Source organism: Orbicella franksi, chromosome 1, assembly GCF_964199315.1.
Source record: "Orbicella franksi chromosome 1, jaOrbFran1.1, whole genome shotgun sequence".
Classification (NCBI taxonomy): Eukaryota; Metazoa; Cnidaria; class Anthozoa; order Scleractinia; family Merulinidae; genus Orbicella; species Orbicella franksi.
Window position 1 is genome coordinate 3,499,442 of NC_138145.1, and position 26,734 is coordinate 3,526,175.

The 26,734-nt window shown below is 39.2% G+C and overlaps 3 protein-coding genes across 6 annotated transcripts in view; 1 reads left to right on the forward strand and 2 right to left on the reverse strand.

The window, feature by feature from the left end:
• The window catches only part of LOC145485725 (uncharacterized), a 1,586-nt gene extending 1,434 nt beyond the window's left edge, over positions 1-152 (forward strand). The window contains exon 1 of the mRNA XM_081464347.1: positions 1-152. This exon is cut by the window's left edge and continues 1,434 nt beyond it. The gene's annotated coding sequence lies outside the window, so the exon portion shown is untranslated.
• LOC145485709 (uncharacterized) overlaps positions 1-26,322 on the reverse strand; it is a 37,330-nt gene extending 11,008 nt beyond the window's left edge. For both annotated transcript variants that reach the window (XM_081464340.1, XM_081464335.1), the window contains exons 1-4: positions 26,092-26,322; positions 9,437-9,542; positions 2,977-3,104; positions 222-312 (exon numbers count right to left, since the gene is read on the reverse strand). In XM_081464340.1, coding sequence (XP_081320466.1) covers positions 222-312; positions 2,977-3,104; positions 9,437-9,542; positions 26,092-26,258 — 492 coding nt within the window. In that variant the 5' untranslated portion in view covers positions 26,259-26,322. The remainder of the gene's footprint in view (positions 1-221; positions 313-2,976; positions 3,105-9,436; positions 9,543-26,091) is intronic.
• Positions 19,920-24,286, reverse strand: LOC145485733 (uncharacterized). 3 transcript variants are annotated; one of them, XR_014049222.1, is made up of 5 exons: positions 23,313-24,286; positions 22,787-22,829; positions 22,534-22,667; positions 20,966-21,066; positions 19,920-20,621 (listed from the first exon to the last, which is right to left on the reverse strand). XR_014049222.1 is itself a non-coding variant. In XM_081464361.1 (4 exons), exons 2-4 carry the CDS (start codon positions 22,813-22,815, stop codon positions 21,035-21,037), a joined length of 195 nt encoding a protein of 64 aa, XP_081320487.1. In that variant the 5' UTR covers positions 22,816-22,829; positions 23,313-24,281; the 3' UTR covers positions 19,921-21,034. The 3 variants fall into 3 exon arrangements, 2 of the variants coding, with proteins under 2 accessions (XP_081320487.1, XP_081320481.1); XM_081464361.1 differs by having other exon boundaries at positions 19,921-21,066; positions 23,313-24,281; XM_081464355.1 differs by lacking the exons at positions 19,920-20,621; positions 22,787-22,829; positions 23,313-24,286 and having other exon boundaries at positions 20,980-21,066; positions 22,534-22,749.
• Positions 26,323-26,734: the final 412 nt, after the last annotated feature.

Sequence of the window (26,734 nt, forward strand, 5' to 3'; positions counted from 1 at the left end):
TCGTAAAAAATGAAAAAAATCGAATTGATTCAAATTAATGCGATATTTGTACATTGGATATAATGGTTGACTTTCACTGAAAAAGTTAAGCCAATCGGTGAAGGTCCGAAATTTGCCTTATCCGTTCTTACTCGGACAGCCTGTTAAATGACCTCCTCTTATCAAAATGTGCACTTAAAAAACTAGGAGGGTGAGAGATTCTGTCTATTGAAGAGACTTACAAAATGACCGGACGAGTTCGTGGCATCCATGCCTGTAATTGTTCCTTTCCCTGATCCACAAATTAACTTGACAGTTAAAGAAGTGCTATAACTGTCGGAAAAAAAATTGTCGATTAGTATGTGGTGGCTCAGACACTGTCCAATCTCTTTATGTGAGAATTCCCGTCATATAATACACCATTTCAGCAATTCTGTCGCATTTTCATTGCTTTAAGACCTTCCTTGAAAATGCTCTGAAACAGTGTAATACACCGTACATTGACCATGTAAGCATTTTTGTTGCATTTTCAAGGATTTTTCTCTTGCTTCTCTTGATTTCTCTCTTACTCCTAAATTACGGTAAAACTGTTATAGTTTACCCCGTTGTGCGCCTAGGATTCTGTTAATTGGAGTTTGGGATATCTGTGGAGATGGGGATGACTCAAAAAACTACAGGAACAAATTCATGCAGTTAAGAAAGGACGAGGGTGGTTTTTTGGATGGCATTGTGTGGGTTCGACTCTCCTGACAGAACTTATTATAACCAAGATTTGACATGAGGCAGATTTGCCATCCTTTATCTTACCCTAAGGGATATGTTTAGACCCACAACGTAAATGACTTTAAGGTCGCGTGGGACACCAAGTATGATTTAATTCATAAACCAAATTGTTGGGGGTAGATGTCTCCGTTTCAAGCTTCAAATTTCTCAGTTAATCTTGACAGTCGATTCCACTGAAATTTAAAAAGGGATTTTTAGTGGACTATGGAATTACATCATGATTGTCGTTTTACTAGTGGATTGCGCTTAACAGTGATATTTTAGGCTGCTCATGTTAGAACTACCGAACAGCAATGTTTGTGTCCAAGTTTTCTAATTGAGAGGTACAGTATAGTAAATCCTCTCATGACGTATTGGTAAACTTATAACCTCTTTTCTGACGTGACAGTGACAGATTTTATAATTTCAAGAATTTTTGAAAGTAATTGACTTCTAAGGGCGCAAAAATGTGACGATTAGACTTTGAAACCTTCGGTTTTCATTAAGAAAGTTAGTTTTGCAATTCTGCCTCAGTCACATCACGATACTGTTCACAAAATTTATCTCCTTCCCGTATAAATTCCTGAAATTCTATATTCGCGACGAAAACTTAGATAGAAATTTGCAGATTCTCATTCTCCGAAAATGACACGAGCCAATAATCTATACAACAACGTGCACCCTTAAAGCTGTGAATCTAATTAGGATAATGTACTAACTTCCAGTGTACTAACCTCCATTCCATTCCCATTGTGTCCGAGGATCCAATCAGACTCTAGCTAAGGAACGACACAAAGAACGGCTGCAAAGGAGGCTACAGGAACTTAGTCACCGATTTTAAAAGCCGCGATGTGATTGGTCAGTTCCTGGGAATCGAATGTCCGGCTCGGTTCAGCAGACGTTGGTGGGGAGGGAGAGTAGGACCGACACAAACAACGGCTGCGAAGGATGCTACCAATGCACGTGTTCCGTTACAGTCCAAGAGAAGGGGTTTCATTTTGAATTTTCATTGAGAGCAACGAGCTCTCAAACATAAGTTGTATGAGTTTTTTAAATGCGCAACAAGTTCATCCCTCAACATTTCAATCACGAGAGTAATTAATGATACGCCTAAAACCGACTGTATTGAATAACTTAGACTGAGATCAGAAAAACAGTCTTCTCATGAATGTTTGGTGCATTTTTGGAATAAGTCGTCATAGTTTGTGCATAGCCTTTAAATAAATAGATACGTAATGGGAGCAAGCGTCCTACGCGACATTAAATTACCAAACATTATGTTTATTTATGTGAAGGATTGCTACCACGTGATAACTCTGGCGTTGGGTCTGGTCGTACCAGGTACAGAAATCGGCCAATTGGGTTGTGGAGCAGATCCTGCTTCATTAAAAGCAGCAACTGGAGCTTAATTGGCCATTCTATCCCTCGCTTTCGAATTTGTTTGTCTAAGGTAAGCAAGTTTGATCTGCTCTGTTTAGGTTCTGATTTTCAGCTAAAATCATAAGTCTCAGAGAGTTTTATAAACGGAGTCTTATTAGCCAAAACTTCCGAGCTGTTGTTAGCTTTCCAAAAATGTTAACCTCTCCGTAGCCTTGGTGTTACGGAGGGTGTTTACTATTTAGTTCCAAAAAATATCCGGACATTCCTTAACTTTCCTAGCGCAAATAAAAACGCCTTCTTAGGTCGATCCAAAGGAAAGTTTTCGGGAGAAACGGAACAACCGAAAAGGTAGTCTCATTTTCCTGGTTGGAATTCGTGTCCTGTTTGCTTTAATACCACTCATTCTCGTCTTTGATCGTCTTTGCGGCTAATTCCAGATTCTCACTGCAAATTAGAGTGAACTGCATAAATGCTAAACCTCCATCTATAACGCAGTTTTCCAATTAGGAATTTTGTGACCATGCACTTTGCCCATGTAAACTGAAGAGTTGTGGTGTTATATTGACAAAGAAGCGGGCTAGTTGTTCATATCCATAACGGTCATGGCGTTCTGAACAGGAAAAAATGTCTGGATGCCTTTCCTCAATTTAAACCTTGAAAATGTGACTCACCTGTAAGCCAGGGTAAGTACATTTTTTCCTCAGCTGTTGTTAGTTGTCCGAAGATGTTAGCTTGCTCTCCGCACACAAAAAGAATCAGTTTCTTTGTGTTACGAAGGCCGGGTGTGTATTGTTTCTAAAAAAAATCAGTAAAGCCCTTTCGGAATGTAAATGAAACACGACAACTCTGACCTACCCAGATGGTGCTTCCTCTCCGGTGTATTTCAAAACACACAGTCCATAGTCACTCAACTCACACGTGGCTGTGCTTTGATAAGCAATTGGATGGTGAGCTCTATGCAAGTTTCCGAAGAAGGCGCAAGCCTGTTGGGAAATAATTAAGTTGTTCAAAAATTTCATTACCGTACACTCGTCTGTTTTATTTTGATATAAAATAATTATCATTGATTTAGAAGAAATGAGACGAGAAATATGAGTGATAGAAACCGACGTTTCGGTGCATCTTGCACCATTATCAAGGTTACATAATTAATGATAAAAAGCGGTTTGTGTAGAGGCTAAGTTGAAGCGAATTTGCATAAAAGAGTGCCAAGCTAATTACTTGAATACTTTAGCACGAAGAGAATCAGACTGTACATTCAATGCTGGTTTAAGATCTTGAATAAAAAGCATTTCATTAACAAGGCAGTCAAATTTGTTCGTGCATTTCTTGATTACATTGAAACATGCTGAGAAATTGTTCGGAACAGCAGTGTTATGTTCTTTGGCATAATGCTTGTAAATAGATGGTGCCTTTTGACGGTGTCTCTCAACTTGTGTGTGAAGGTGGCCCTTTGTGTACCCGACATAACCTGCATCACACAAGTCACACTTGAATAAATAAACAACGCATTGCTGGGTTACGATGTTAGGCTCGGGCTCACGCAGGCTTAGATCTTGTTTAAGCTTGCGGCTAGTAAACATGGGTTGGATGGTCTTTTGCACCTTGCTGCGAAGATCTCTAAGTTGTCGTTTGACAGGCAGTGCAGCATCCTGATCTTTATAGGGGATAACTATCCGGACGGTGTCATCGTATGCTGTTTAGGCTGGTCCGCTGCGACTCTCGAGGTGACAGACCTGTTAATGACGGAATCAATAAGGTGATTCGGATACCTCAGCTTACGGAAGACTCCTCTCAAGCTTTTACACTCTTCTGAGAAATATGCCCGAGATGACGATAGCCGGTGCGCGCGATCAAGTATGGTGACGAGCAAACCATGCTTGTAGCGGCTATCCACATGACTATGATAGTGCGGGAGTAGTCCTGTGTTTGTCGGCTTATCCTAAACCTTTGTTTCAACACATGGTGTGCGATTTAGAAGCTGCACCCCAAGGAAAGGGAGCATCCAATTTTCCTCTACCTCCATAGTGAAGCTCACGGCACTATGGGTGTGGTTCAAAGTATCCAAAAATACTGTAGCTGCTGACAGACCTGGCATCCTGACTATAGTGCCATCTACGTAGCGGCGGTAAAATTCTAGGAATTTTCCTTGACTTTTTTGGGACCATTCAATAGAGCACATGAATACAGTAGCAAAAAGGGGTCCAAGGGGGGACCCCATAGCTACTCCATCGGTCTGTTCGTATAGGGCCCCGTCGAACTGAAACAGCTGCCCCTTTGTAGCGACGTGTAGAAGATCAACGAGATCAGTTCTGGTCAAGTTTAGATCATAGGTGTCATTGAACAAGTTGTTCTCAAAAGCTTTGCGTGCCAGGATGTCAATTGTTTCGTCTGAGGGTACATTTGTGGGAAACGATGAGATGTCATAAGGGCCCAAGATTTCTCCCGGGTTTATCTTAATTCCACAAATTTCATTTGTGAGGGTGAAAAATATCAGTGATGGTATGTTCGTTTACCGACAGAGGCTTAAGCTTAGCATCAAGCCATTTAGCAAGGGTATAGTTGTAAGTGCCCGTAGCAGATAATATAGGACGCATTGCTAATTGCCTCTTGTGGGTCTTGGGCAACCTGTATAGGTGAGCCAGTCTTGATCCGGTAGGTCGAATGGAGTCAGCGATTGCCGATGGTAAAATTCTGGGTACTGTCGACTCTACAATACAATGGAATGCTCTAAAATGGGATGTTCTAAAGTGGGATGCTCCCTTTCCCTGGGGCGCAGCTTCTAAATCGCACACCATGTGTTGAAACAAAGGTTTACGATAAGCCGACAAACACAGGACTACTTCCGCACTATCATAGCCATGTAGATAACCACTACAAGTATGGTTTGCTCGTCACCATGCTTGATAGCGCGCACCGGCTATCGTCATCTTGGGCGCATTTCTCAGAAGAGTGTGAACGCTTGATGAGGAGTCTTCCGTAAGCTGAGGTATCCGAATCACCTCATTGATTCCGTCATTAACAGGTCTGTCACCTCGAGAGTCGCAGCGGACTAGCCTAAACAGCATATCGCTGACACCATCCGGATAGTTATGCCCTATAAAGATCAGGATGCTGCACTGCCTGTCAAACGACAACTTAGAGATCTTCGCAGTAAGGTGCAAAAGACCATCCAACCCATGTTTACTAGCTGCAAGCTTAAACAAAATCTAAGCCTGCGTGAGCCTGAGCCTAACATCGTAAACCAGCAATGTGTTGTTTATTTATTCAAGTGTGACTTGTGTGATGCAGGTTATGTCGGGTACACAAAGGGCCACCTTCACACACGCGTTGAGGGACACCGTCAAAAGGCGTCATCTATTTACAAACATTATTCCAAAGAACATAACACTGCTGTTCTGAACAATTTCTTCGCACGTTTCAATGTAATCAAGAAATGCACGAACAAATTTGACTGCCTTATTAATGAAATGCTTTTTATTCAAGATCTTAAACCAGCATTGAATATACAGTATGATTCTCTTCATGCTAAAGCATTCATGTAATTAGCCTGGCACTCTTTTATGCAAATTTGCTTCAACGTAGCCTCTTCACAAAGGGCTTTTTATGTAATATACAGGGTGAGATGAAATTTAAAAATTCCGCTTGCCCTTCGGACAAGCTGAAATTTCATCTTACTAGCTCAAATCTCTGAGGAGCTAGTCCGAAATTATCTTATTTAAAAAGGACAACTAGATCAATTTAATATGCAAAAATAATGTAAATTAATAATACGGAGCTTAGATGAACTAAATCTCTTTGATTTCCCTTTTGAATTAAACCTTATGTAGTAAAACATTCAGGACACTCATGGTCAATGAGTGGTTCCGGAAAATAATCATACCCCACGATAAGGGTGTTTTTTTCCAGTTTGATCCCACCCCCCAGGATTTTCCAGGGGTCTACACTGTACTCCCCCCTCCCCCATCCGCTGGAATTTCCATGATTTTTCTACCTGGGTACCCCTATCCTGTGGAAATTCCACATCCATAAATAACAAGACTTAAGTCGTTTATTTCAATCTCCTAGCTACTGTTATAAATTTAGCCGCAGCCATTCATGCTTACATTATAGACAAAGACGCAAGGCGGCATATTTTTTCACAAACAATTGTAAACTGAATCTTGATTTGGTCGCACGACGTACGCTATTTTATCGTATATTATTTATGAGGATGCATACTAGGTCAGGATCAAAGATGCTGGGTAATAAATGATTAAGGCTTTGAGATTTAACTTTCCAAAAAAAATAACTGTGGAAAATTCGAGACGTAAATTCACGTCATGTTAAAAATGAATTTGAACTAACAACTGACTTAGAAGCGCTTCACTCCCAAATGGCATAGCAGCTGATTTTTTCTTCATTCAAAGAAGTTCTCATACGAGAATCTGAGAAAGTACTGAAAATTTTTAAAAGCTCTTTTATAGCCGTGTCGAAGTTTTAATTTATGCATAGTCAAAACAACATATCGAATTACCTTGCACACGTAGTTATGCCGGGAACGCAAAGTCGTCACGCAACATGTTTTTTAAAACAGCTGTTTGCCAAATACCGCTGAAATTTTTCTTTCAGGAAAGGAATACATCAATTAAGTCATACGGTTTGTCTTTGTAGTTTGTAAATGATAGTAAATTCATTTTATGCCTTAATGTTACTTTTTTAATTTGTCACACGTTTTATAAATCATGTCGTACTACATAAATAATCAAATGAAATCTTGGCTACGGCTCCAGCGCTCTTACATATGCTTCGAGACAATTAGACAAATGGCACTGAATCAACTTTGCTAGCAAACTATTATCTACACGGAAAACGATGAAAATATGCGATTACCTTTGTTACAGCAAGTTTTTGTCTCGCACCGCCGCACTGTCGGGACATGCGGTCGGGAAAAAAATTGATTTCGGTAATTTTACATTTTACTCTATCTTAGAAAAAACAATTGCATTGTTTCACTTTCTCTCACGAACTGTCTGCTAAACACAATGACTCAAGTTTGTCATTAGGAAAAAAAGAGGGAAAAAAAACAACAACAACCAACATTGTTTCAGTAATGTCCACTTGGACTTCAGGCAGCCTATGATAAGAAGGCGCTAGCCCGACCGACCGTTTGACTAGTCCAGGGCTATCGGACAGCCTTTTTGTCGCGTCCTGAATATATCAAACACGAAAGACCATGTTTGACCACATTTCCAAACACCGAGAAGAGAGTTGAAAATACGACGCGCAGCGGAGTATTTTTGACAAACTTCGAGGAGTTTGGAAATGTGGTCAAACACTGTCTTGAGTGTTTGATATATCTTCTCAAATGAAACTTAAACTAAGGAGAAAACGGAAAAATAAAATCGTAAAAATCTATGCTAATTAAGATCATTGTCACGGTCATGATTTCTTTTGTCTAAACTTGATGAATTATTTTAAAATGAGTTTGAGAACATTAATTATGTAACCTTGATAATGACGCAAGATGCACCGAAACGTCGGTTTCTATCACTTACATTTCTTGTCTCATGTATTTCCAAATCGTTTCTTATTGGAAGAAATCTTAGAAATATTGTTAAAAATACGGTTTCATTTTAAATGTCGTTGGAAAGCATGGAATACAGTTTCAGTGTCGATATCTTTATATTCTGTGGCCTATTTTTGCTTTTAAATAAATTTCCTACACAACGCAATTTTGGATTTCTTGATGTCATAGGGTTAGTAATCAATTTAGCAAAAGATTTCCTGATAAAAGCTGAAACTACATGACGTCATGAAATCTAGAATGGCGGCGCGCGGGGAATTTGAAGCGAAAATGAGCCATATTTATATCCATTTTTGTTACGCTCAGATCTCCACGAATAAAAAATAATTGGGAACTACAATAGTTATTATTCTAATAATTTCGCATCAATTTGCCGCAGCAGTGTAGGTTGTCGTAATGCTATATTTGGTCTTCTCGTTTGAGCGACTTTAACAATTCTGTTGTCTTTCTGCTGAGTTGATTTCTTATATATTCTTTCGTCTTGAAGCGTTTTCAGCGAGTTAGCGCTGGTGGTGGTGTCCCACTAGAAAAAAAACATTTGTTTTTTGCTAGTGGGACACCACCACCAGCGCTAACTCGCTGAAAACGCTTCAAAACGGCCTCAAACACCGTGAAACAACAAAGAATAAGACAGGAAAGCAAGGTAAGTTAGCTTTATTCACAGAACATTAAATTTTAGGTATTTAAAGCAAACCCGTGAAGTTCCCATACAAACCCTTGTAAATCGCATCTCTGTAACACAACACCGCTCGAAGGCAAGAGCCACGTTCGCGTATGTTTCATTTAGGCCCGGTTCATACGTCTGCCGTGTCGAATTCAATTCAATTAAGTGCGGCAGAAATGCAACTGTCGATTCATACGTCGCACTTGTGTCGAATTTAATTCAGAATTAATACTGTCGGGTATGTCGGTCAGCGGAAAATGTTTTAAACGTAGAGTATTCAATTTGGCGAACGAAAATACTGAGCGACGAAGGACTTTAATTTTGCGAAAAATTGTCCGCCAATGGAACGAGAACGAGAAGGCTGACAACGGAGCAGTATGTGTTGCAATATGTTCAGGTTGCATTGGGTCGAGAATGGCCAAGTTTCTACTTTTTCTTTGGAGGGAAAACATTTACGCATGCTCAATAAATTAACATAATGTATGCATTAGATTCGACACGGCAGAAATTCGACGTCTGAATCGGTGTCGCATTTCTGTCGGATAATGCGACAAGCCCAGTCGAACGTGCGGCAGAAATGCGGCAGCCGATTCAGACGTCGAATTTCTGTCGAATTTAATTCGTTGAATTGAATTCGACACTGCAGAAATGCGCCTTACATTAATTATTTCCTCTCATCTCGCGCTTGGGCCGCCTGTGACAGTATAAGTGCTTTAAAATCTTGGGAAAGATCTTATCTGTCAGTAATTTTAGGATATATCGGAAAATGTATTTGGTAATTTCTTTTAACCAGAGTGCGATCTACAGTCAGCCGTATCAGTTCATCTTGGAAGACGCATAATGCTTTTGCTGAAACCTTAAATTTCTCACACGTCTTAGACGCCCTCTAGTATAAATACGCGGCGAATATTAAGTCTTTCAAGATAAATATGGCCAATGCGTCTGGGACGACTAATACGTGTGAGAGAAGAATGCGCCTGATAGGAGTTCCCGTATCTTCCAAGATAAATATGGCTGATTCAATTGCAGTTTTCTCATAGCATGCACAATTGTGTAATATGTACGAGATGAATAATGCGCCCTACCGACACATTGTGGCATATTCTCGAAGCCCAGGAGTCCGTATAGGCTCTGCATGGATTCCAGCTGGCTGTACAATACGAGAATCCGGTGCAAGGAATGTGTGAAAATCTGAAAGGATGAAAATGATGCGCGAATTGAAGAGTCATTCTCTAATAACGTGTATGAAATCGCAGCTCACGGTCTCTATGACTTAACACAGCAACTTTTGTTTTGCTTTAGTTTCAGACTGATGTCCAAGACAATCAGTTGGTCAAGCGCTTCTAGACAGCCCAAACTCTAATCAGGCACTCTTTTTAGTCTACCATGGTCACTTTTCTACACAGTAACAACCCCTACTGGCTTCCCTAGCCGATTATGAATAACTACCAAGACATACAACAAAACTTTATGGTTCCAGAAATTTAGTAGGAAATTCCAATGACTTCTCTCACTGCTCCTGGACAAGTCAGTCCTTTAAACTTGATTTTACCGCGGTTGGCAATCCAAGCAGTGATCTTCCCTCTCGGACAACCGCTCTGGCCTGCGCTCTGGGGAGCTCTGGGGAAGCCCATTACCAGAAAAATGGGGAGCCTGGCTACGAGTTTGTCGAGCGCATCAAAGATTGAAGTCGGCCATTTTGGTTTCATGTGTTTTTCTTTCGTAAATATGTTGTTTTTTGACTATCGACTTTTGCTCACACATAGATGAAAGCCGGTAGAGGTATTTAAGACTGTGGTGATGTATCGGTCACAACAGCACGGTCGGCGAGGCGGCGTCGACAAAACCTGGATCGGACCGGACCGGACCGGATCACGGATCGGATCACGGACCGGATCACGGATCGGATCACGGACCGGATCACGGATCGGATCACGGATCGGATCACGGATCGGATCACGGATCGGATCACGGATCGGATCACGGATCGGATCACGGATCGGATCACGGATCGGATCACGGATCGGATCACGGATCGGATCACGGATCGGATCACGGATCGGATCACGGATCGGAACACGGATCGGATCACGGATCGGATCACAGAAAAAAAAAAAAACGTTTTAAGGAAAAAAAAAATCGAATCGTTTATAAGATAATAATAAATAAAAAATAAAAGTGGAAAACTAAAATATGTTGAATAAAAATAAGAATCCCGAATTTGACGCAATGACATGTTAATTAAAGAGAATGACAAGAGGTCATTTAAAAAGCCACATAAGCGCCTGATTTACGACGAATTTAAATTGTAATGAACAGGCAGATGTAGTGATATTTGATCGTTAGCTGGCTTGAAACTTACGTGAACCTCCCATTCTCGTTTTTGAAATTGTTGTTAGTATCAGTAGCTAATTCTCGGCTACTTTTTCGTGTCAAATGTGAACGTTACAGTTAGCGTTACAGTTAATGAGAAAGCTTACGTACGAAAGCTTAAGGACATGACTTGCTTTAAAGGAGCTACGTCACGATTTGCGCATCTTGAAAAAACTAGCCTAGTTTTTCAAGTTCGTCATTTGTAGTCCTCGTTAATCTTTGCCATCCTTAACGATCCTCATTCCGTTTTGATTTGTTCTTGCCTCTTAAGTGTTTTCTATCCTAGAACACGATCATTTTAAGGTTTTATTCCATATAAAGGCAACTCTTTACGACCCTAAAAATGACTTCAAAAATCGTGACGTAACTCCTAAAATGTTGTCTATTCTCGGGTTGCGTTATCGTTCACACTATCGATGTTATTCCTATATTTTTTTGTAAAACAGCTATATTTCCTTGAAATACAAATGGTCTGTTTCCTTTTATTCCAGTACGAAATATCGTATTCCAAACTCACATCTTGTAAAAGTATAGACTTGTCTCAGAAACGGAAATTGTTTGAAATCATCAGGTGTTTAATATTATTAGTGTTTTTAGTTTTTGTGTTTCGATTCATACGTTCGTCCTATTATTACCATGCTGACGCGTTTTATGACAGTTTACCTTTGATGCAAGCGAATATACGAAATATCATTTATCTGAACTGCGGAGAAAGATATGAAGACATGATTGATCATCGCAATCAAAACCCAACAGCCTGAAAAAAATTCATCTGTGACCAGCTCCCAGTTGGCTTGATATTATAAAAGAATAAAGGAATATCACACCTGAATTAAATAAAACGTTCTGCTCACAGTAGTCACTCTAGTGTAATTTGCTCAACAAACTTTTGAATTTTTTTTTCCTTGATCCGATCCGTGATCCGATCCGTGATCCGATCCGTGATCCGATCCGTGATCCGGTCCGTGATCCGATCCGTGATCCGGTCCGATCCGATCCAGGTTTTGTCGACGCCGGTCGGCGAGGTCAATAAATTGATACAAGAAAGCCAGAAAGTGGGATCGTGTTAACTTAGCATATGGGGGAAATTAAGCTCGTAGCTTTTTCTCTTGGCAAGAGAATTTGATGGTTTCCACTGGCTTTCTCTCCTTGTGGAGTCCAAGGTAAGCTTAATTTCTTGTTAAGTTTTGGTTTCATTGTTTCGTTATTGTTTTATTTTGTTTACACACATTGAAATTCTGTCTGTGTTAGTATCCGACGGAAGTTCGAAATTTGTAAGCTTATTTTAAAATACTTCAAGTAAGAAATTTGAGTTGCCTTATCTTTTAGTTTTGTTGTCGTTCACACTTCATTTCTTTTGTATTCCATGCTGTTCGACCTGAGGGAAAATTTCTTCAGAGATGGTATGTAAGTCAACCTACATGTACGATCGAGTAAATGTACTCCTGAATATTTAAGTGATCATGGATGGACAAATTAAGTCCAAGAGACTGTGTTGATCTACTTTTTGCGAGAGAGATATGCTGTCCAATTGTGTCAAACATAAGGCGGACGCATGGTGGCTGGTGATGTAGAGTTTTTTTTTACTTCTAGAAATGAGAGATGTAAACAAATTGAAATCAAAACTTGACATAATTATGGAGAAGAGAATGCTTGATACTTGTCAACATAAGTATGTTCTGTAATCATTGCAAACATCTATTGGAAGAGACGTATCTGCAATCCTTCTGAATATTACTGCATTGCTAGTGAGATTAGCACAAACAATTACCGAGATATATAGGAATAAAATACCGTGATTTGTGTTTCCAATAAAGAAAATTAGTTATTTTACTTGCATACACTACAATATGTAGTACCCCTATTATTGATCGCACCAAGCTGGGGGTCGTCTCGCTATAGTTGATTAAAGCTGCCCTTTTTTCAGGCTGGAGGTATTATAAGACTTAACAGGACAGGGATTTCAAACATTAATTGATTATTTTTTCCAAGAAATCTAGTAGGGTGACATTAGGTTTGTGAAAGGGGTTTCAAGCTAGAAGCTACATGTGTATTAAAGAGAAGCCTTTCCTGTCAAAAACACTATGTAAAATGGATAGGGTTTTGACCTTGGGGCAGAGCCTCCTTGTATAAAGGGTCGTTACTTCCCTTCCCCCTCCTCATGGACAGTTATATGGTAAAAAAAAAAAACATAAATTGTAAATAAAAACATCCCCTTCACTTTGGGTTCAAGACTGAAACAAAACTGTCTGAAATTCTTATAATACTGAAGGAAATGCTTTTCTTTCTATAGATTTCCCATTTACCACCAAGCTATAATCAAATTGTTTATATTTGACATAGCTTAAAGTAAACAAGATTCTGCCAATATCCATGTCTCACTCAAGTGAAATTCGGGCAAAATACTCTTGGCAGTCTTGGCATTCTCAAGTTGATTGTCTAAAATAAATGTTAAAATCATGTATTATAATTTTTGTATAATTGTTATACTCAGTTGTTTGAGCAACGACCATAACCAGTTCACCTTGACCTAAAATGCACTGCAGAATCCCTAATATTATACATATATTATAACCAACTTCAGTGACTAGGTGTCAATTTTGGACTGAGTGGTGAATATGGTGAAATCGCATTCAATGATTTCATTTTGAAACAGACTGTTGTTATTCTTTGGCACTACATCATGTCATGTACAATTTAATTAAGTAACAATGTTCCATTTCCAATCAAAATCAATTAAAATAAGCAGTCTGTGTAAACAACCTGTTGTTTGATTTTTTTATTACATTTCTATTTCGAGCAGTCTGGATTTGAGCCCTGGCCGGGGACATTATATTGTGTTCTCGGGCGAGACACTTTACTCTCACAGTGCCCCTCTACACTCAGGTGTATAAATAGGTACTGGCAAATTTAATGTTGTGGGGGTAACCCTGTGATGGACTAGCATCCCATCCAGGGGAGAGTAGAAATACTCCTAGTGGCTTCATGCTACAGAAACTGGAATAAGCGCTGGCCTGATGGGCTGCTTGGCACATATACAGAATTTATTTCCACTTCTGAGTTGCTGTTTGTGTCTTTTTCAGAGCGAGTGCTTGTGCAAAACGTTTCACATGAAAATGACTTGATTTTCATGAGAATGAACGTACAGGTGGCATACATTTTCATATGAATAGTTTCGCACAAAGACTCGTTTTGCCACAGAGGCAAAAATAAACTTGGGATTGGCCTATTCATCCATGAGCTGGCTCAGGGAGCCTTTGATTTATATTTGTTACTGTTTTGTTTGTCGCATTCAAACTTTGACTATATATGCGGTTGAGCCAATAAAGTATATGTATGCATGTATGTACTGAATGTATGATTGAAATGTGTTGTGTTCAATGCCTTTGTTGCAGAGAGGATATTGATGTTACAGTGAGTTCTACCAATGTTGATATTACAGGCATATCAGCATCTTATTGAAACATATAAGGAAGTCCTGTTTCCAAGATATGGCCTCTTTTCGGGCATCTCCATGGGAACAGTTGTCTTTCAATACCGTCAAATAAATTATTTTCCTATTAGATGTTTCAAATCCCAATTGTCCTCAAACATACGAAGTGTTTATTTTTTACAATGTGTACCAATATTCTTTCATTTCCATGACATGATCAAGCCAATTTTTACTTCTCTCTCATACTAAAATAAATTACAACATCTCCAAAACGATTTGCAGGTCAGCTGTCTAATGGTTCGGAATACCGAGACATTGCGCGAGGTTGAAATTGAAGATATCAAGCAATCGAAGTATCCAATAACGGGGTCCGAAATTAACTTTTTCGGCAGGCGCCAACTGGCGACTGAAATTTTTTTTTCAGTCGCCAAATGGAAAAATGTGGTCGCCAAAAAGTGTCAATGAAACTTTTCCCTTGCAGCAAAACACAAACCAAAAGTTTTGGTCGCCACGGGCTTGCCGGCAAAATATTTGCAATCGATGTAATCAGGAATCAAACCATTGGTGAAATCATCTTTTGACCACTTTGACAGATCTACATTTCCACCTTTTGACGCCCAGAGAATATCTAAATCTTCATCTCATTTCTTCGCGGATGTTCCGTCTCCACCTTGTAATAAATTACGGAAAGATTTCAGAACATCTTTGGACACCACATCGCCTGGATAAATAATCATAGCGAAAGAACGCACGTGACCTCTTGCGCCCGCAATACGTATGTTATGGGAAACCGCTGAAAAAACATGGCAGCGAAGCTTCGCACTGATCGTCGCTGTTAGACGTTGTGGTAGATTTATAATAACAGGAAAATCGGTTTTATACTTCAAAAGCAGCGGAAAGGTAAAAAGGAAGTGACCAATTGGCGGGCGGCTTTGAATTTTATCTTAATCGATTTGGCTGAAAATCAAAGTTATTGTTTGTGTAATTATCGTGGCATGAAATAGTTAATCGCCCGCTGACGACCAGTTGTGAAATTCTGGTCGCCAGTGCAAAATTTTTAGTCGCAGTGGCGACCAGGAAAGCGCAATTTCGGACCCTGAATAATTTATGACCTCCCGGAGGCATTTGTTGGAAAATTAAGGAAGTTATTGGATTGTGAAGATGTGAGACGCAGTATGAGAGCTGTCGTAACTGATGAAGCAATGTATCTCGTTGTAGAATGGCAAGTATTTGATATCTTTCTTGAGTTATTCCCATGTACTACAGTATGATATATGGCTTCGTAAGCGAACGAATTTGCTCAGTAACTATGCTTTGGGACCAAAGAATGTGACAAATAAAATTTTGTACCTTTTCTAAATAGTCAGCATGCCTTCTTGTAGATGGATTTTTGTGCACAAGAAATGTAATTTAGCTTCTTTATTTAGTCTTGCCTCGCCTTCTCTAACTGAGGGTGGAATTCTCTGATTAGGTTGCAAATTATTACAGTAATGGTGGCATTGTTCGTATGATCATCATTTCTATTTTATTGATGCACTCAGACAATCCCAATCCTGTATGAGTGGCTTTCAAACTGTAAAATTAGTCTGTGACAATTTGATATACTAGTATGTACTAATGCAAAATGGGGAAATTCAATTGGCTGAGCTACTTGCATGCTATCACTGATCACAAACTAATTATAATCATTGTTAAATTAGCAAACATTTGCATACATTGTATTTACAGGAAGAGTTTTTGGCCTGCATATCATAGTGCCCAACTAGGTATGCTAGGTGCCATATTTGCAATGGTGCCTGTAGTTGCACTAACTGCAACAATAACTGAGCAAACAAAATGTCACAGATATTATTGCTCTTAATATGTTATACATGTTATACAAAGTTCCCTTGGAATGGTCAGGATCCAGAAATCATTGCAGTGAACCCCAATAGGCAGAACAGTTTGTACACATGTTCAACATGACCACACAGTGGTAATGACAAGATCAAAGTACTGCTTCTTCTGTACGTAGCAAAACTACAAGTTATGAGAGAGAGGATGCCCCCTACAGTGATTTACTCCAATTTACATACCCTTATTGTGGACATTGTATTTTGACAATATAATTAGAAAATGTGACCTCAAAACAGTATCCCTAGGTTGATGATTTTCTTAACTTGACCTGTCTACTTAAAAATGTATTACTACTATCGTAAGGAGAAATTATAGGCTGACCACTTGTTCTTGAAAAGTGAAAATTTCGTCGCTTAGCCCCCATTTTGTAAGTGATGAACACATTGTATATTTTCTAATCCACTGTAAACTTTTAAACTTTATCGATAACACTATTAGTCAGTTTACATTTCCTCAGTTACTAATTTTTTAAATACCCATGAAAAGTACCCATGAAATGAAAAAATCAAGTCATTTATTAAGTAAAGCTCAAATTGCTCCAAATTTCTTATATGAGACTTGAAGAAACGGATATATTTTCCTACCCTCAATGTTGGTAAAAAGGTCTCTTCATTTTTAGGGGTTGATTGCAAGTCTCTCAGTGATCAGTTTTCAGGTGGTAAACATCTTAATGTCTGTTTTCAGTTGCACATATATCAGAGTTGAGAACTGAATGTGTATAGTTTTATGCAGTGACAGATTTGTTTTGAAATTGATGCCTTGCTGAGACCAGGTTTTTAAAACCCTAATTTCACCTAAATCATTTAATTATACCTGACTGCAAAAGGAACACTTCCTAACTTTTTGCGTGAGTACATAGCTGAAACATCCACTCATCATCATTATCATCAGTTCCACTTCCCTGTTTGGAGATTGGGGCCAGCAAAGAAAAGTGGAAATCACTTACTGGCCTTCACATGGTTCCTTCCATTGATGTCAAAGCAAAAAAAATATGCTAACAATTGTTTGACAGGAAACAAAACCATTTACACACCGTTTTCGTTCAAGTACAATACAGTAATATATTTTAGACATACTTTCTGAAACACCAAGCCTGAGCCCGCATTTATAAAAGGTTCCAACTTTTTAAAATTGTGGAAGGCGCTGTAGTGCAGTGGTATTATTTTTGGAAGCAATAGTTCTAACTGAACTGAGGGGGATTTTTGTTGTGATGTTGATCGCCCTCAAGCTGCCTCAAGGAAAAGACACATTCGACCACTTTCGACACTTCCGTGGTTCACTCTTTGTCGAGTGCTGACTCGACGAAGGTGATTCTCCAACCTGTTGCGAGCCACAAACTCTTTTCACAGAAGACCCTACGATCGACAATTCCTGCGAAGAAAGTGATGCCAGCAACAATGAACGGAATTCTTTAATATTCTTCACCTTGCTGTACATGGTTCGCACAGTTTCGTTGGTAAACCATCGCCAAACTTAATTTCTTACCCAAATGAAAACTCAAGCACTTTTAAAATTTCCAGTCCTTTGCTGCATTCCTCGCCGAAAATATCAACTGGGGTTTCTAAAAAAACCGTTTTGATGCAACAGCGACAAGTGTTGAGCTGTGAGTTAAACAATATGGCCCAAATCCTCCATGTCCTCCATTTTAAACACCGCTCAACACCGCTGGTCACAGCTGTTTCATATTTTCGCGCCAGCAATCGGCTCGCACATTCTGACTTCGTTCAAGATTTCTTTGTTTTCAAACAGCCAATCAAAAAAATTCGAATTAATTCGAAAATCCTATGTCCCCAGAGCCCTTCGATTCTCGTGCCAAGGCCCTGCCGGCTAAGAGGAGCGAAAAGGGCTATGGGGACGAGAATGAGGTTAGCCCCATAAAACTCTGGTTAGCCTGAACAACACTGAGGTTACAGTTGGCTGTTGACAGTGGTGAGGAGTTTCATTTCAGTGGTTTCGTTTTGGGTTTTGGCACTGCCATCAGTTGTAGAGAAATATTTTTAAAATTCTTACATTGCACAAGCCTGCCTAGAAATGTAGCTTGAAAATCTGGTTGATTAAAAATCCCAGTGTGCTCTTCTAGTCTATAACTTGTTTTTATTGACCTTTTTCTGTTTATACCTTGTTCTTATTGATCTTTTTTCTGTAACGATTTTCCAGTAATGAACATTAGCCTTGTTATAAAAGTAACAAATTCATGAACTAGCTGTTGGTGAATTTTCAACTCAGAACCATGTATTGAGCACGCATTTTATTTCGGCATAATGAACCAACACCCATCCTGAATGTGCAATGATAAAGATGAAAACTAAGTGTGGAGGTGATTTAAATTAACAAAACCAATGCCTCTTCCACTATTATTATAAACGCTTTCTTTGTGGGCTTTTCTTCAGGGGAGAAGAACTTGTCAGTTACTTGCATTTGTTTTGGTTTAATCAGCCCTGAATCCCATATAAACTCCAGTGTGAGGGATATTGCCACTGGATCACTGTTACTACACAGGAAGAGTTCACCTTCTGGTTTCCGTTCCCCAGATAACCGTATGTATGGAGAACTGAATAAATCAAAATCAGAGGCCATGTGGCCCCTGGGCAACAAGGAAAGACACACCATTTGAGTTTCGCTGGCCAGAAAATTCTGTTTATGCTTTAGGTATCCACTTCTCCAACGATAGAAGCAAATGTAAAAGTCTTAATTTTGATAAGCAACTAGAAGATTTGAAAAAATCCTTAACTCCTGGAAAAGGAGGAAACTGATTCTGCTTGGGAAAATCAACATTGTCAAGTCACTTGGGTTATCTAAAGTAACATACAGTGCTTCAGTTTTATCATTACCTGAAAATTTCAGCAAAAGGGTTGATGAAACCATATTGGATTTTATATGGGATACCAAACCACATAAAATTAAAACAAATACATTAATTGGAGACAGGAATGTGGGTGGATTAAAAATGAGTGAGTTTGAGTCGATGAATACAGCCTTGAAAGCTTCATGGGTGAGAAGATTTAATACAGGGGTGGATGCGCCGTGGAAAATCATCCCAAATTACATGACTCGACACCTAGGCAATTTTAAGTTCTTACTATCATGCAGTTATAAAACCAAAGAACTCAATAGACCAATTTCGATATATTAAAATTCAGCCTAAAACAATAGACCTCAGCACGAGGCTCAGAGGAATAGACCCCACAAACTCTGCAGTTATTCCCCGGAGCCTCGTGCTGAGGTCAAGTGTTTTAGGCTGAATTTTAACATATTGAAATTGGTCTATTTAAACAGCATTCCTTGTTTCTATTCAGAAGTTCTAAATTGTTGGGAAATGATAAAAAAAATCAAAGCTGAAATAGATCAAGAAAAAAACAGATCCATACGATACCATAATATGGAACAACCATGAAATAAAATCGCAACTAAGCCAACATTTTATGAATCATGGCACAAGGCGGGTGTTACAAAAGTTAAACACCTCTTAAACCCTAACAGCGGAAAGTTCCTAACGTGTCAAGAATTTGTTAACCTTTTCAAAGTTAAATCTAGTTTCACTGTATACTATGGCCTTCTCAGTGCAATTAAAAATGAATGGAAAATTTCGACTACTGGTAGACAGAGGCAAACACTGAAACAGAACTGGTACGACAATGAAGAAAATCTTTCCAATGCTGCTCTGCACAAAATAATTGTTGAGAACAAATTTCAACCACCTACCAATGAAAACCGAATTATTAGTTACGGAGTGAAGCCTTCTGAAATCCAAAAATTATATAAATGGCCTTTTTATATTACGGAAAATACAAAGTTAATAACGTTTCAATTCAAGATAAACCACAATATCATCTACAGTAAAGACAAACTTAAAAGAGCCAACATAATAGCTGATGATAAATGAACAATGTTTACTCTTCTCACTGTTTAAGATACAATTTCGAGAAAACATAATGACTGAAAGGTACATCGCAATAAAAAACAAAACTACCAAGCTCTTTAATGAGAAATGGAAATGCTTTATATTAGAAGATTTTGTGCCAGAACTTTTGCCACCACCAACCTCTCAATAGGACACATTATTTTACTTACTTTGTGTCAATGTTGTTTTCAAATTTCAAATCAGTAGTGCTTAGCATTAATTTATTTCTATATCTATTGAAGTCCTCAAAGCGCCGTAGTTTTCTCTTTGCATGGAATTTACTTTACTTTATGTTTTATTGTACTGTGAGTGTTTTCTTCATGAATAAATGAATAAATGAATAAATAAATAAATAAAAATCTATGGAAAACATTTTGCCAATAGGCTGCCTTCATGAAGACATGCGTACTATTATCATCGCAGTCTATTTCTTGAGGCATAACTTGGTACATGCCACACTTGCACCATAGTATTGCCGAGTTGCAAGATGGAGGTGCAGGGTTAGGCGTTCTATCCACACTTGACATCTGTCCTTCTGTGGAAGTGCCACGGGTGGCTTGAGAAATGTCGCTTTCACAGACAGTCTTATCTTAATTGTCAATTCTTCTAGGCAGGCTTCTGGCACACGGCTTGCACACATTGCTTCATCAAGCATTTGAATGACTTCCTAAAAGAACATTATGGAGGTAATCACCAATAAAGTACAGTATTGCAAAATATTTTGTGCTGACAAAATTAAGTAATTGATTTATTTTACGTAGAGCCAACAACTGTGTCAAAGAAGTTTGACAGCTTGCTAGCAAGCACAGAGTTTTGCCAAGTGGGCCTAGAAATATAAAAATCAAGTGTAGGAACAAAACAAATCTTGCCTTGCTAAACTTTATGCATTCGAATTGGTGTTCGAGCTTTGATTTTTGTGGTCTTTTCGGTATTTAGGCATAGTTTTGTCCTTGGAATAAATACCAATAAATAAATAAATAAAAATATATTTCTATACAGGCAGACCCTCACATCTCTATTTTATTTTATCCTGTCCTGCTCTTCACTTGGCCTGTTGTCACTCTGGTATGGCTGTGTTCTTCAGCCACAAATGAAGTTGTACTTGCACCAGCCTTGATAAGGAAAAAAAAAAGAGTCATGTCAAAGCTGTTGTACTATATATATAAAAAATCAAGCTCTCTTAGAAACTTTCTCAGCTCAAAGGAAAGACAATGAATGAGTTGCCAGTAATCGGATACCCGTGTTTGCGCAAAGAACTCTGGGATCGTCAGGGGGCAAACAGTACAAGTCGCTTGAGGGAAATGTATAGCGAAAAGTTGTTTCGAGGTACAAGAAAACGATTTTTGAGAGAGATCAACGCTTTTTCGCCGTCGTTTTTATCGCCAATGGATTTGGGCAATGTTGATACGTGGAATAAGTAAGTTTTTGTTTGAATAACCGTAAAATATGTGACGAAATCTACCGTTAAATTCCGTTGCTTGCGTGAGGTTTATTGTGAAATTTACATCGCGTAATGGTCTGAAAATATTACAAAATTAGGTTTAAATCGAGAGGAAATAACCCAGTAAAGTCTTTTAAGTTGTGTACACTAACAGGCTACTTTGGCTTATTTGTAAGCACAGTCATACAAGCAATATTGGAAATAATCCCGGTGGCGATCATTGTGCTGTGTGGGGTTGCCGGATTAAAGTGAGTAGACAGACCGCGCGTCTCATGCTGTATGGCCATTGTGTTGCTCAAAGCCTTTGTTTTGGTTTCACAAGCACGTCTTTCAGTGATTTTCCTTTTCTATAACAGATCAAGGGTGGCTCCCTGAATATATCTCTGAGTATTTGTATTTAAAAGTGCCATTTGTCCGTGATTATGCTTTTCAAACTGTGGTAATGACGGTTGAGTGAAATGGCCTGACACAAAGGGTAGTAGTTCCTTGTGCAATTCTTGATTTCTGTCTTATAGCTTCTTTTCTGTCTTTATATTTAAATTCTCGGAGGGTCTTTCCTACCATTTACTCCAGGTAGCCTCTCGAGATCAGGTGCGTATTGAAATTTTCAATATTCTCTTCAATGTAAGCTTACCACAAAACCTCACGCAAGCGAGGGAGTTTATCGGTAAATTTTATCACTTATTTCATGGTTATTCGAACAAAAACTTACATTTTCCATGTATCAACATTGCCCAAATCCATTTGCGATAAAACAACGGCGAAAAAGCATTGATCTCTCCCCAAAACCATGTTTTTGGGCGTCGAAACAACTTTTCGCCATACATTTCCTTCTAGCGACTTGCAATGTTTGCCCCCTGACGATCCCAGAGTTCTTTGCGCAAACATGGGTATCCGATTACTGGCAACTCATCCATTCAAACTGCTAAAACTCGAAACTGCTCTATGCTAAGTGAAATGTTTGGCCTAAATGAAAGAGACATGCTGTACACATGAATATATACTTACATATGAAGACTTGAACACAAACAAAACCAAAAATAGCCAGAAATCTAGTTGTTCCATTCGCGTGCAGCCTTCAACACCTACTTACAAACAATGTTACATCAAAGCTAAGTGTATAAATAAAGAATCTCACCGTGTTTTCGGCACGGATTTGCTGTCGCACCACACGTGCACTCACTTTCACATCTTGCAAGGGCAGCCACGATTTGCATTTGTTTTCTGTTTCGTGCAACAAGCGCTTTTGCACGAACACGAGATGCGATTTTCCTAAGAGGATAACAGCAGACGAAAGAGAAAATGAACGTTGTGTTAGAGCATATTCCCAGAAACTACGAAACAGTTCAGACATTCAAATCTGTCACGTAATGGAGTCGAAGGAAACTCACCACCGTAGCCTTTCTTGCCTCTTCTGCATCCATAATTTTGCCTCTGCGGTAGAATAAGTAGATCAACGAGAAGAAATCCACACACACGACAAACAGATGTAATAATTTTAACCAAGACGGGTTAAATTTGCGCAAAATTCAAGATGGCAGATGCATTTGAATCTCAATGAGAACGGAGCCAAATGTCGCACATGCGCGGGTCGTGACGTAGCTCCTTTAATTTGTTCATCCATCACTAAAATATTGCCGTGTATATTTACTCAATCGTACATGTAGGTTGACTTGCATATCGTCCGTGAAGAAATTTTCACTCTGGTCGAACTGCATGGAATTCAAAAGAAATGTTGTGGAACGACAACAAAACTAAAAGATAAGGCAATTCGAAATTTTTTCCCTTAAGTATTTAAAAACAAGCTTACAAATTTCGAGCTTGCGATGCTAACACAGGCAGAATTTCAATGGATGCATACAAAATAAAACAATAAAGAAACAACGAAACCAAACCCTAACAAGAATTTAAGCTTACCTTGGACGCCACAACGAGAGAAAGCGAGTGGAAACCATCAAATTCTCTTGCCAAGAAAAAAAGCTAAGAGCTTAACTTCCCCCATATGCTAATCACGATCTCACTTTCTGGCTTTGTCATCATGGGTGTCTTGTATCAATTCTTTGACCTCGCCGACCATGTCGTTGTGAACGATGCACGACCACGGTTATAAATACCTCTAACAGCTTTCATCTACGCGGAGCAAAAGCCGATAGGCAAAAAACAACATATTTACGAAAGAAAATCATATGAAACCAAAATGTCCGACTTCAATTTTCGAGGTGTTCGACAAACTCGTACCCAGGCTCTCGATTTATCGGGCAAAAATGTACGCCTTTCTAGTCCCCCTTCGTCAAAGAACCTTCCTGAAGTCGACTGAGCACTCTTGGACAAAAACAATACTTAGCAGGGGACGTAGGAGAAAATGTTTAACCAGGTTTAAAAATTAGAATGGAGTGAGTGAGTGGGCGAGCGTCATCACAGGCTTCCCAAACTCAAATTACGTGGTGTATGCGACAGCTTGTGTATATAGCTGGTTTTCACATGACGTCACTAAAATTCGAACAACAAATCTATTGATCTTCCTGAGATTTTACTTAAATGATGTATAAGAGCAGCTGAAAACTAATATTCATACAAATTTTCGCTCCGAATGGGTTCTTGGTTTTGTGATAAACTACGCTTGAATTTCTAAGCTTTTGCGTGACGCGGTATTTACATGACGGCCTAGAGAGCTGTCATGATGGTTAAAAGAGTGACTTATTTCGGAGAACTTGGCTATCAGAACAGTTCGTGTCTTAGAAAAAGTATTATTTTAATGTTTTAGAGTTCCTCGAGGGATAAATTCACGCTTTTGTAGCGAAACTCAGAGACAGATGTTTCTGTTAGTTTCCGGCCGCCATGTTGGTGCCCATACGGATGGGCACCAGCATGGCGTCTCGATACAAATCTCTATAAATTTGGGTGAAAAATTTCTCCGCATATCTCGCATAAGAAAAATTGCTGTGACCACAATTTTGGCGAGAGTCTTTGCATATTTACGTTCTTTCATTTCCCAGATTCTGGACTTTATTTATTGACCGGTTTTGATTTTTATTTTGATCTATTTTGAATTGCGTGACACTGAAAACCAGCAATAGAGAACTGTATGGGAAAATCACCGATCGTAAAAAAAAATTGTGTAAATAACTATCTCATTTGAAATAAAGTTTTCCTTCCTCAATGTGTCGCGTACCTGTCTCTTGTGCCGATTTTAAAGCCATTCTGACGCCGTTTAGTGGAGTTATTCAAAACCGTTGTCTCTCCTTCTAAAAGAATGGAAAGTCCATTCTTTTAGGAGGAGAGACAACGGTAGTTAGTGAGATTTACACAATTTTTTTTTTACGATCGGTGATTTTCCCTTACAATTCTCTATATACACAAGCTATCGCATACATCACGTATTTTGAGCTTGGGAAGCCTCTGTCGCCATCCGGCTGCCTCCTGAGCTCATGGATGTTACGTCATCCATGAGCAAAAAGGAATTCGGCACATATGGCAACCGCATGACTTTACCCTAGCCAACCTGGACCTTGACCGTTTGTATGTGGAGGCGCATGATCCGTCTGGGACGAGCATGGGCAAACATCTGTAGTGTATCATGGTATGCACGGTATAATAATAATTCGTCTATCATAAGATGGGACGAAAAAAATTATGAGTTGGGGCGAACTATCGAGACACACTAACCAACCTAAGCTCCAAGACGGTTTAAGGCCGGGCAGGACACTGCACGAACCGTGCGACTGATCCCGATGATGCGCGGAATATTCATGAGAAAAGTTTTTATATTCTAAAATTTATTCTAAATTTATTCAATACATTGAGTGTTCGGCGTAGTGCTAATTGCTCGCGCGATTGAAATCTCGAAGTATGAACTTCTTGGACATTTTTGAATACATTAGCGGGCTTGTTCGTTCTTCCGGAGACGGAAAATACTGCTATTTTTTGTCCGAGTTTTCATCACGGATATAGAACTTCAGGAACTGATACACCAGGGAGATAATCTTAGTATATTATACTGTGATGTGACAGAAGCAAAATTGCGAAAACAAAGACCTGATACTCAGGTTAATTCTTAGAAGAAGTAAAACACCAGTATATCACTCTGCAAAACTGATAATAAAATTAACGGAACGGGAAAGAAGGAAGGATATATGCGTTTGTTGAATGTTACGCTGTACTTATCGGCGGGAAGGTTCAGTTTTTCAAAGCAAGATTGAGTTTACTGACCCAGGTTAGTACAAGCTTTGATTCCAGGAAATTGCTGTCCAATGCAGACATTTCCAAAATGTCTTTTTCGCTGTTTAGTTTTGACGTAAACTCTTTTTATCGTGAGATCGAGGAGGCAGCGTGGCCGAGTGGTTAGAGCGCCGGATTTGAAATCCGTAGGTCCCGGGTTCAAATCCCGTTCTGACCGCTAGCTGATGTTGTTCTCGGTAGCCCCGAGTTCAACTTCTCGGCTACGCTTGTAACTAGCCAACTGGTCTGCCTCCCGCCAGTTGGGATTCTTAACCTAGTTATGTTTTTTTGAATATTTATTTATCATTGTTTGTTTGCATTGGTCCTGAAAAGCCCCAATGGGGAGTGGCCAATTAAGTATACATACATACACACACACATGTGTATTAAAAAAAAAATGACAGCAGAGGTTTTATTTTTTACAATTGCTGCGTTGGTATGTAAAGGGTAATTATTCCAGTTAACTTCAATTGCCTACCTCGGTTTGTCCGTCCCAGCAAGCTTCCAGAGGCTTATAATTCCTTTATCTGTTGAGCAACTACACTGGTCGATTTTCTTGCACTCTTTAAAAGCTGGAACGACGCTTACTAAACAAATACAGAAAACAAAACATCGAAGAACGGCGACAATCATTTTTTCTGTCATTTCCTATGGTCAAAACAGACTGATTTGAAGGTTCCGATGAAAGTATTGAGGGGCAACCGACGAGTTCACTAGAGCGAAGCAAAAGGGAAATCACTCGAACTGTGAAAGCGAATCGAGTTCAGTTGCGCATGTGACTGCTATGTTGTCGTCACGCGGTCGATAAAGTTGAGCGTCAACCGAGCAAAGACCAGAATTTTGCACTCGCACCATGCATGGGCTACGTGTACTAGGACGATCTTCGGGTTAACTGTGCCTCCTTCAGGTTGCGCGCACCAAAAAAACAAGAAATTCGCGGCAAATTCGAAAGCGGCCTTTGTGGCCATCCTGGACGGGTCAATGCTTAGAATGTAGTTCAAATCGATCGTAATTCAATTTTGAATAAACGATTTAGTTCAAGAGGCTTTTTTTTAGTGTGACAGACGATGCGTGGATCACACGATTTAGGATTAACTTGTTAGGTCAGATCGAAGGAACTT

Bases quoted from the DNA above. Each gene is read 5' to 3' on its own strand.
- LOC145485733 (XM_081464355.1), bottom strand. From the start codon at position 22,749: ATGTCTGAACTGTTTCGTAGTTTCTGGGAATATGCTCTAACACAACGT. The intron at 21,067-22,533 runs GTGAGATTCTTT...TTCCTTATCAAG, and splicing joins AAATCCGTGCCGAAAACACG to GCTGGTGCAAGTACAACTTC.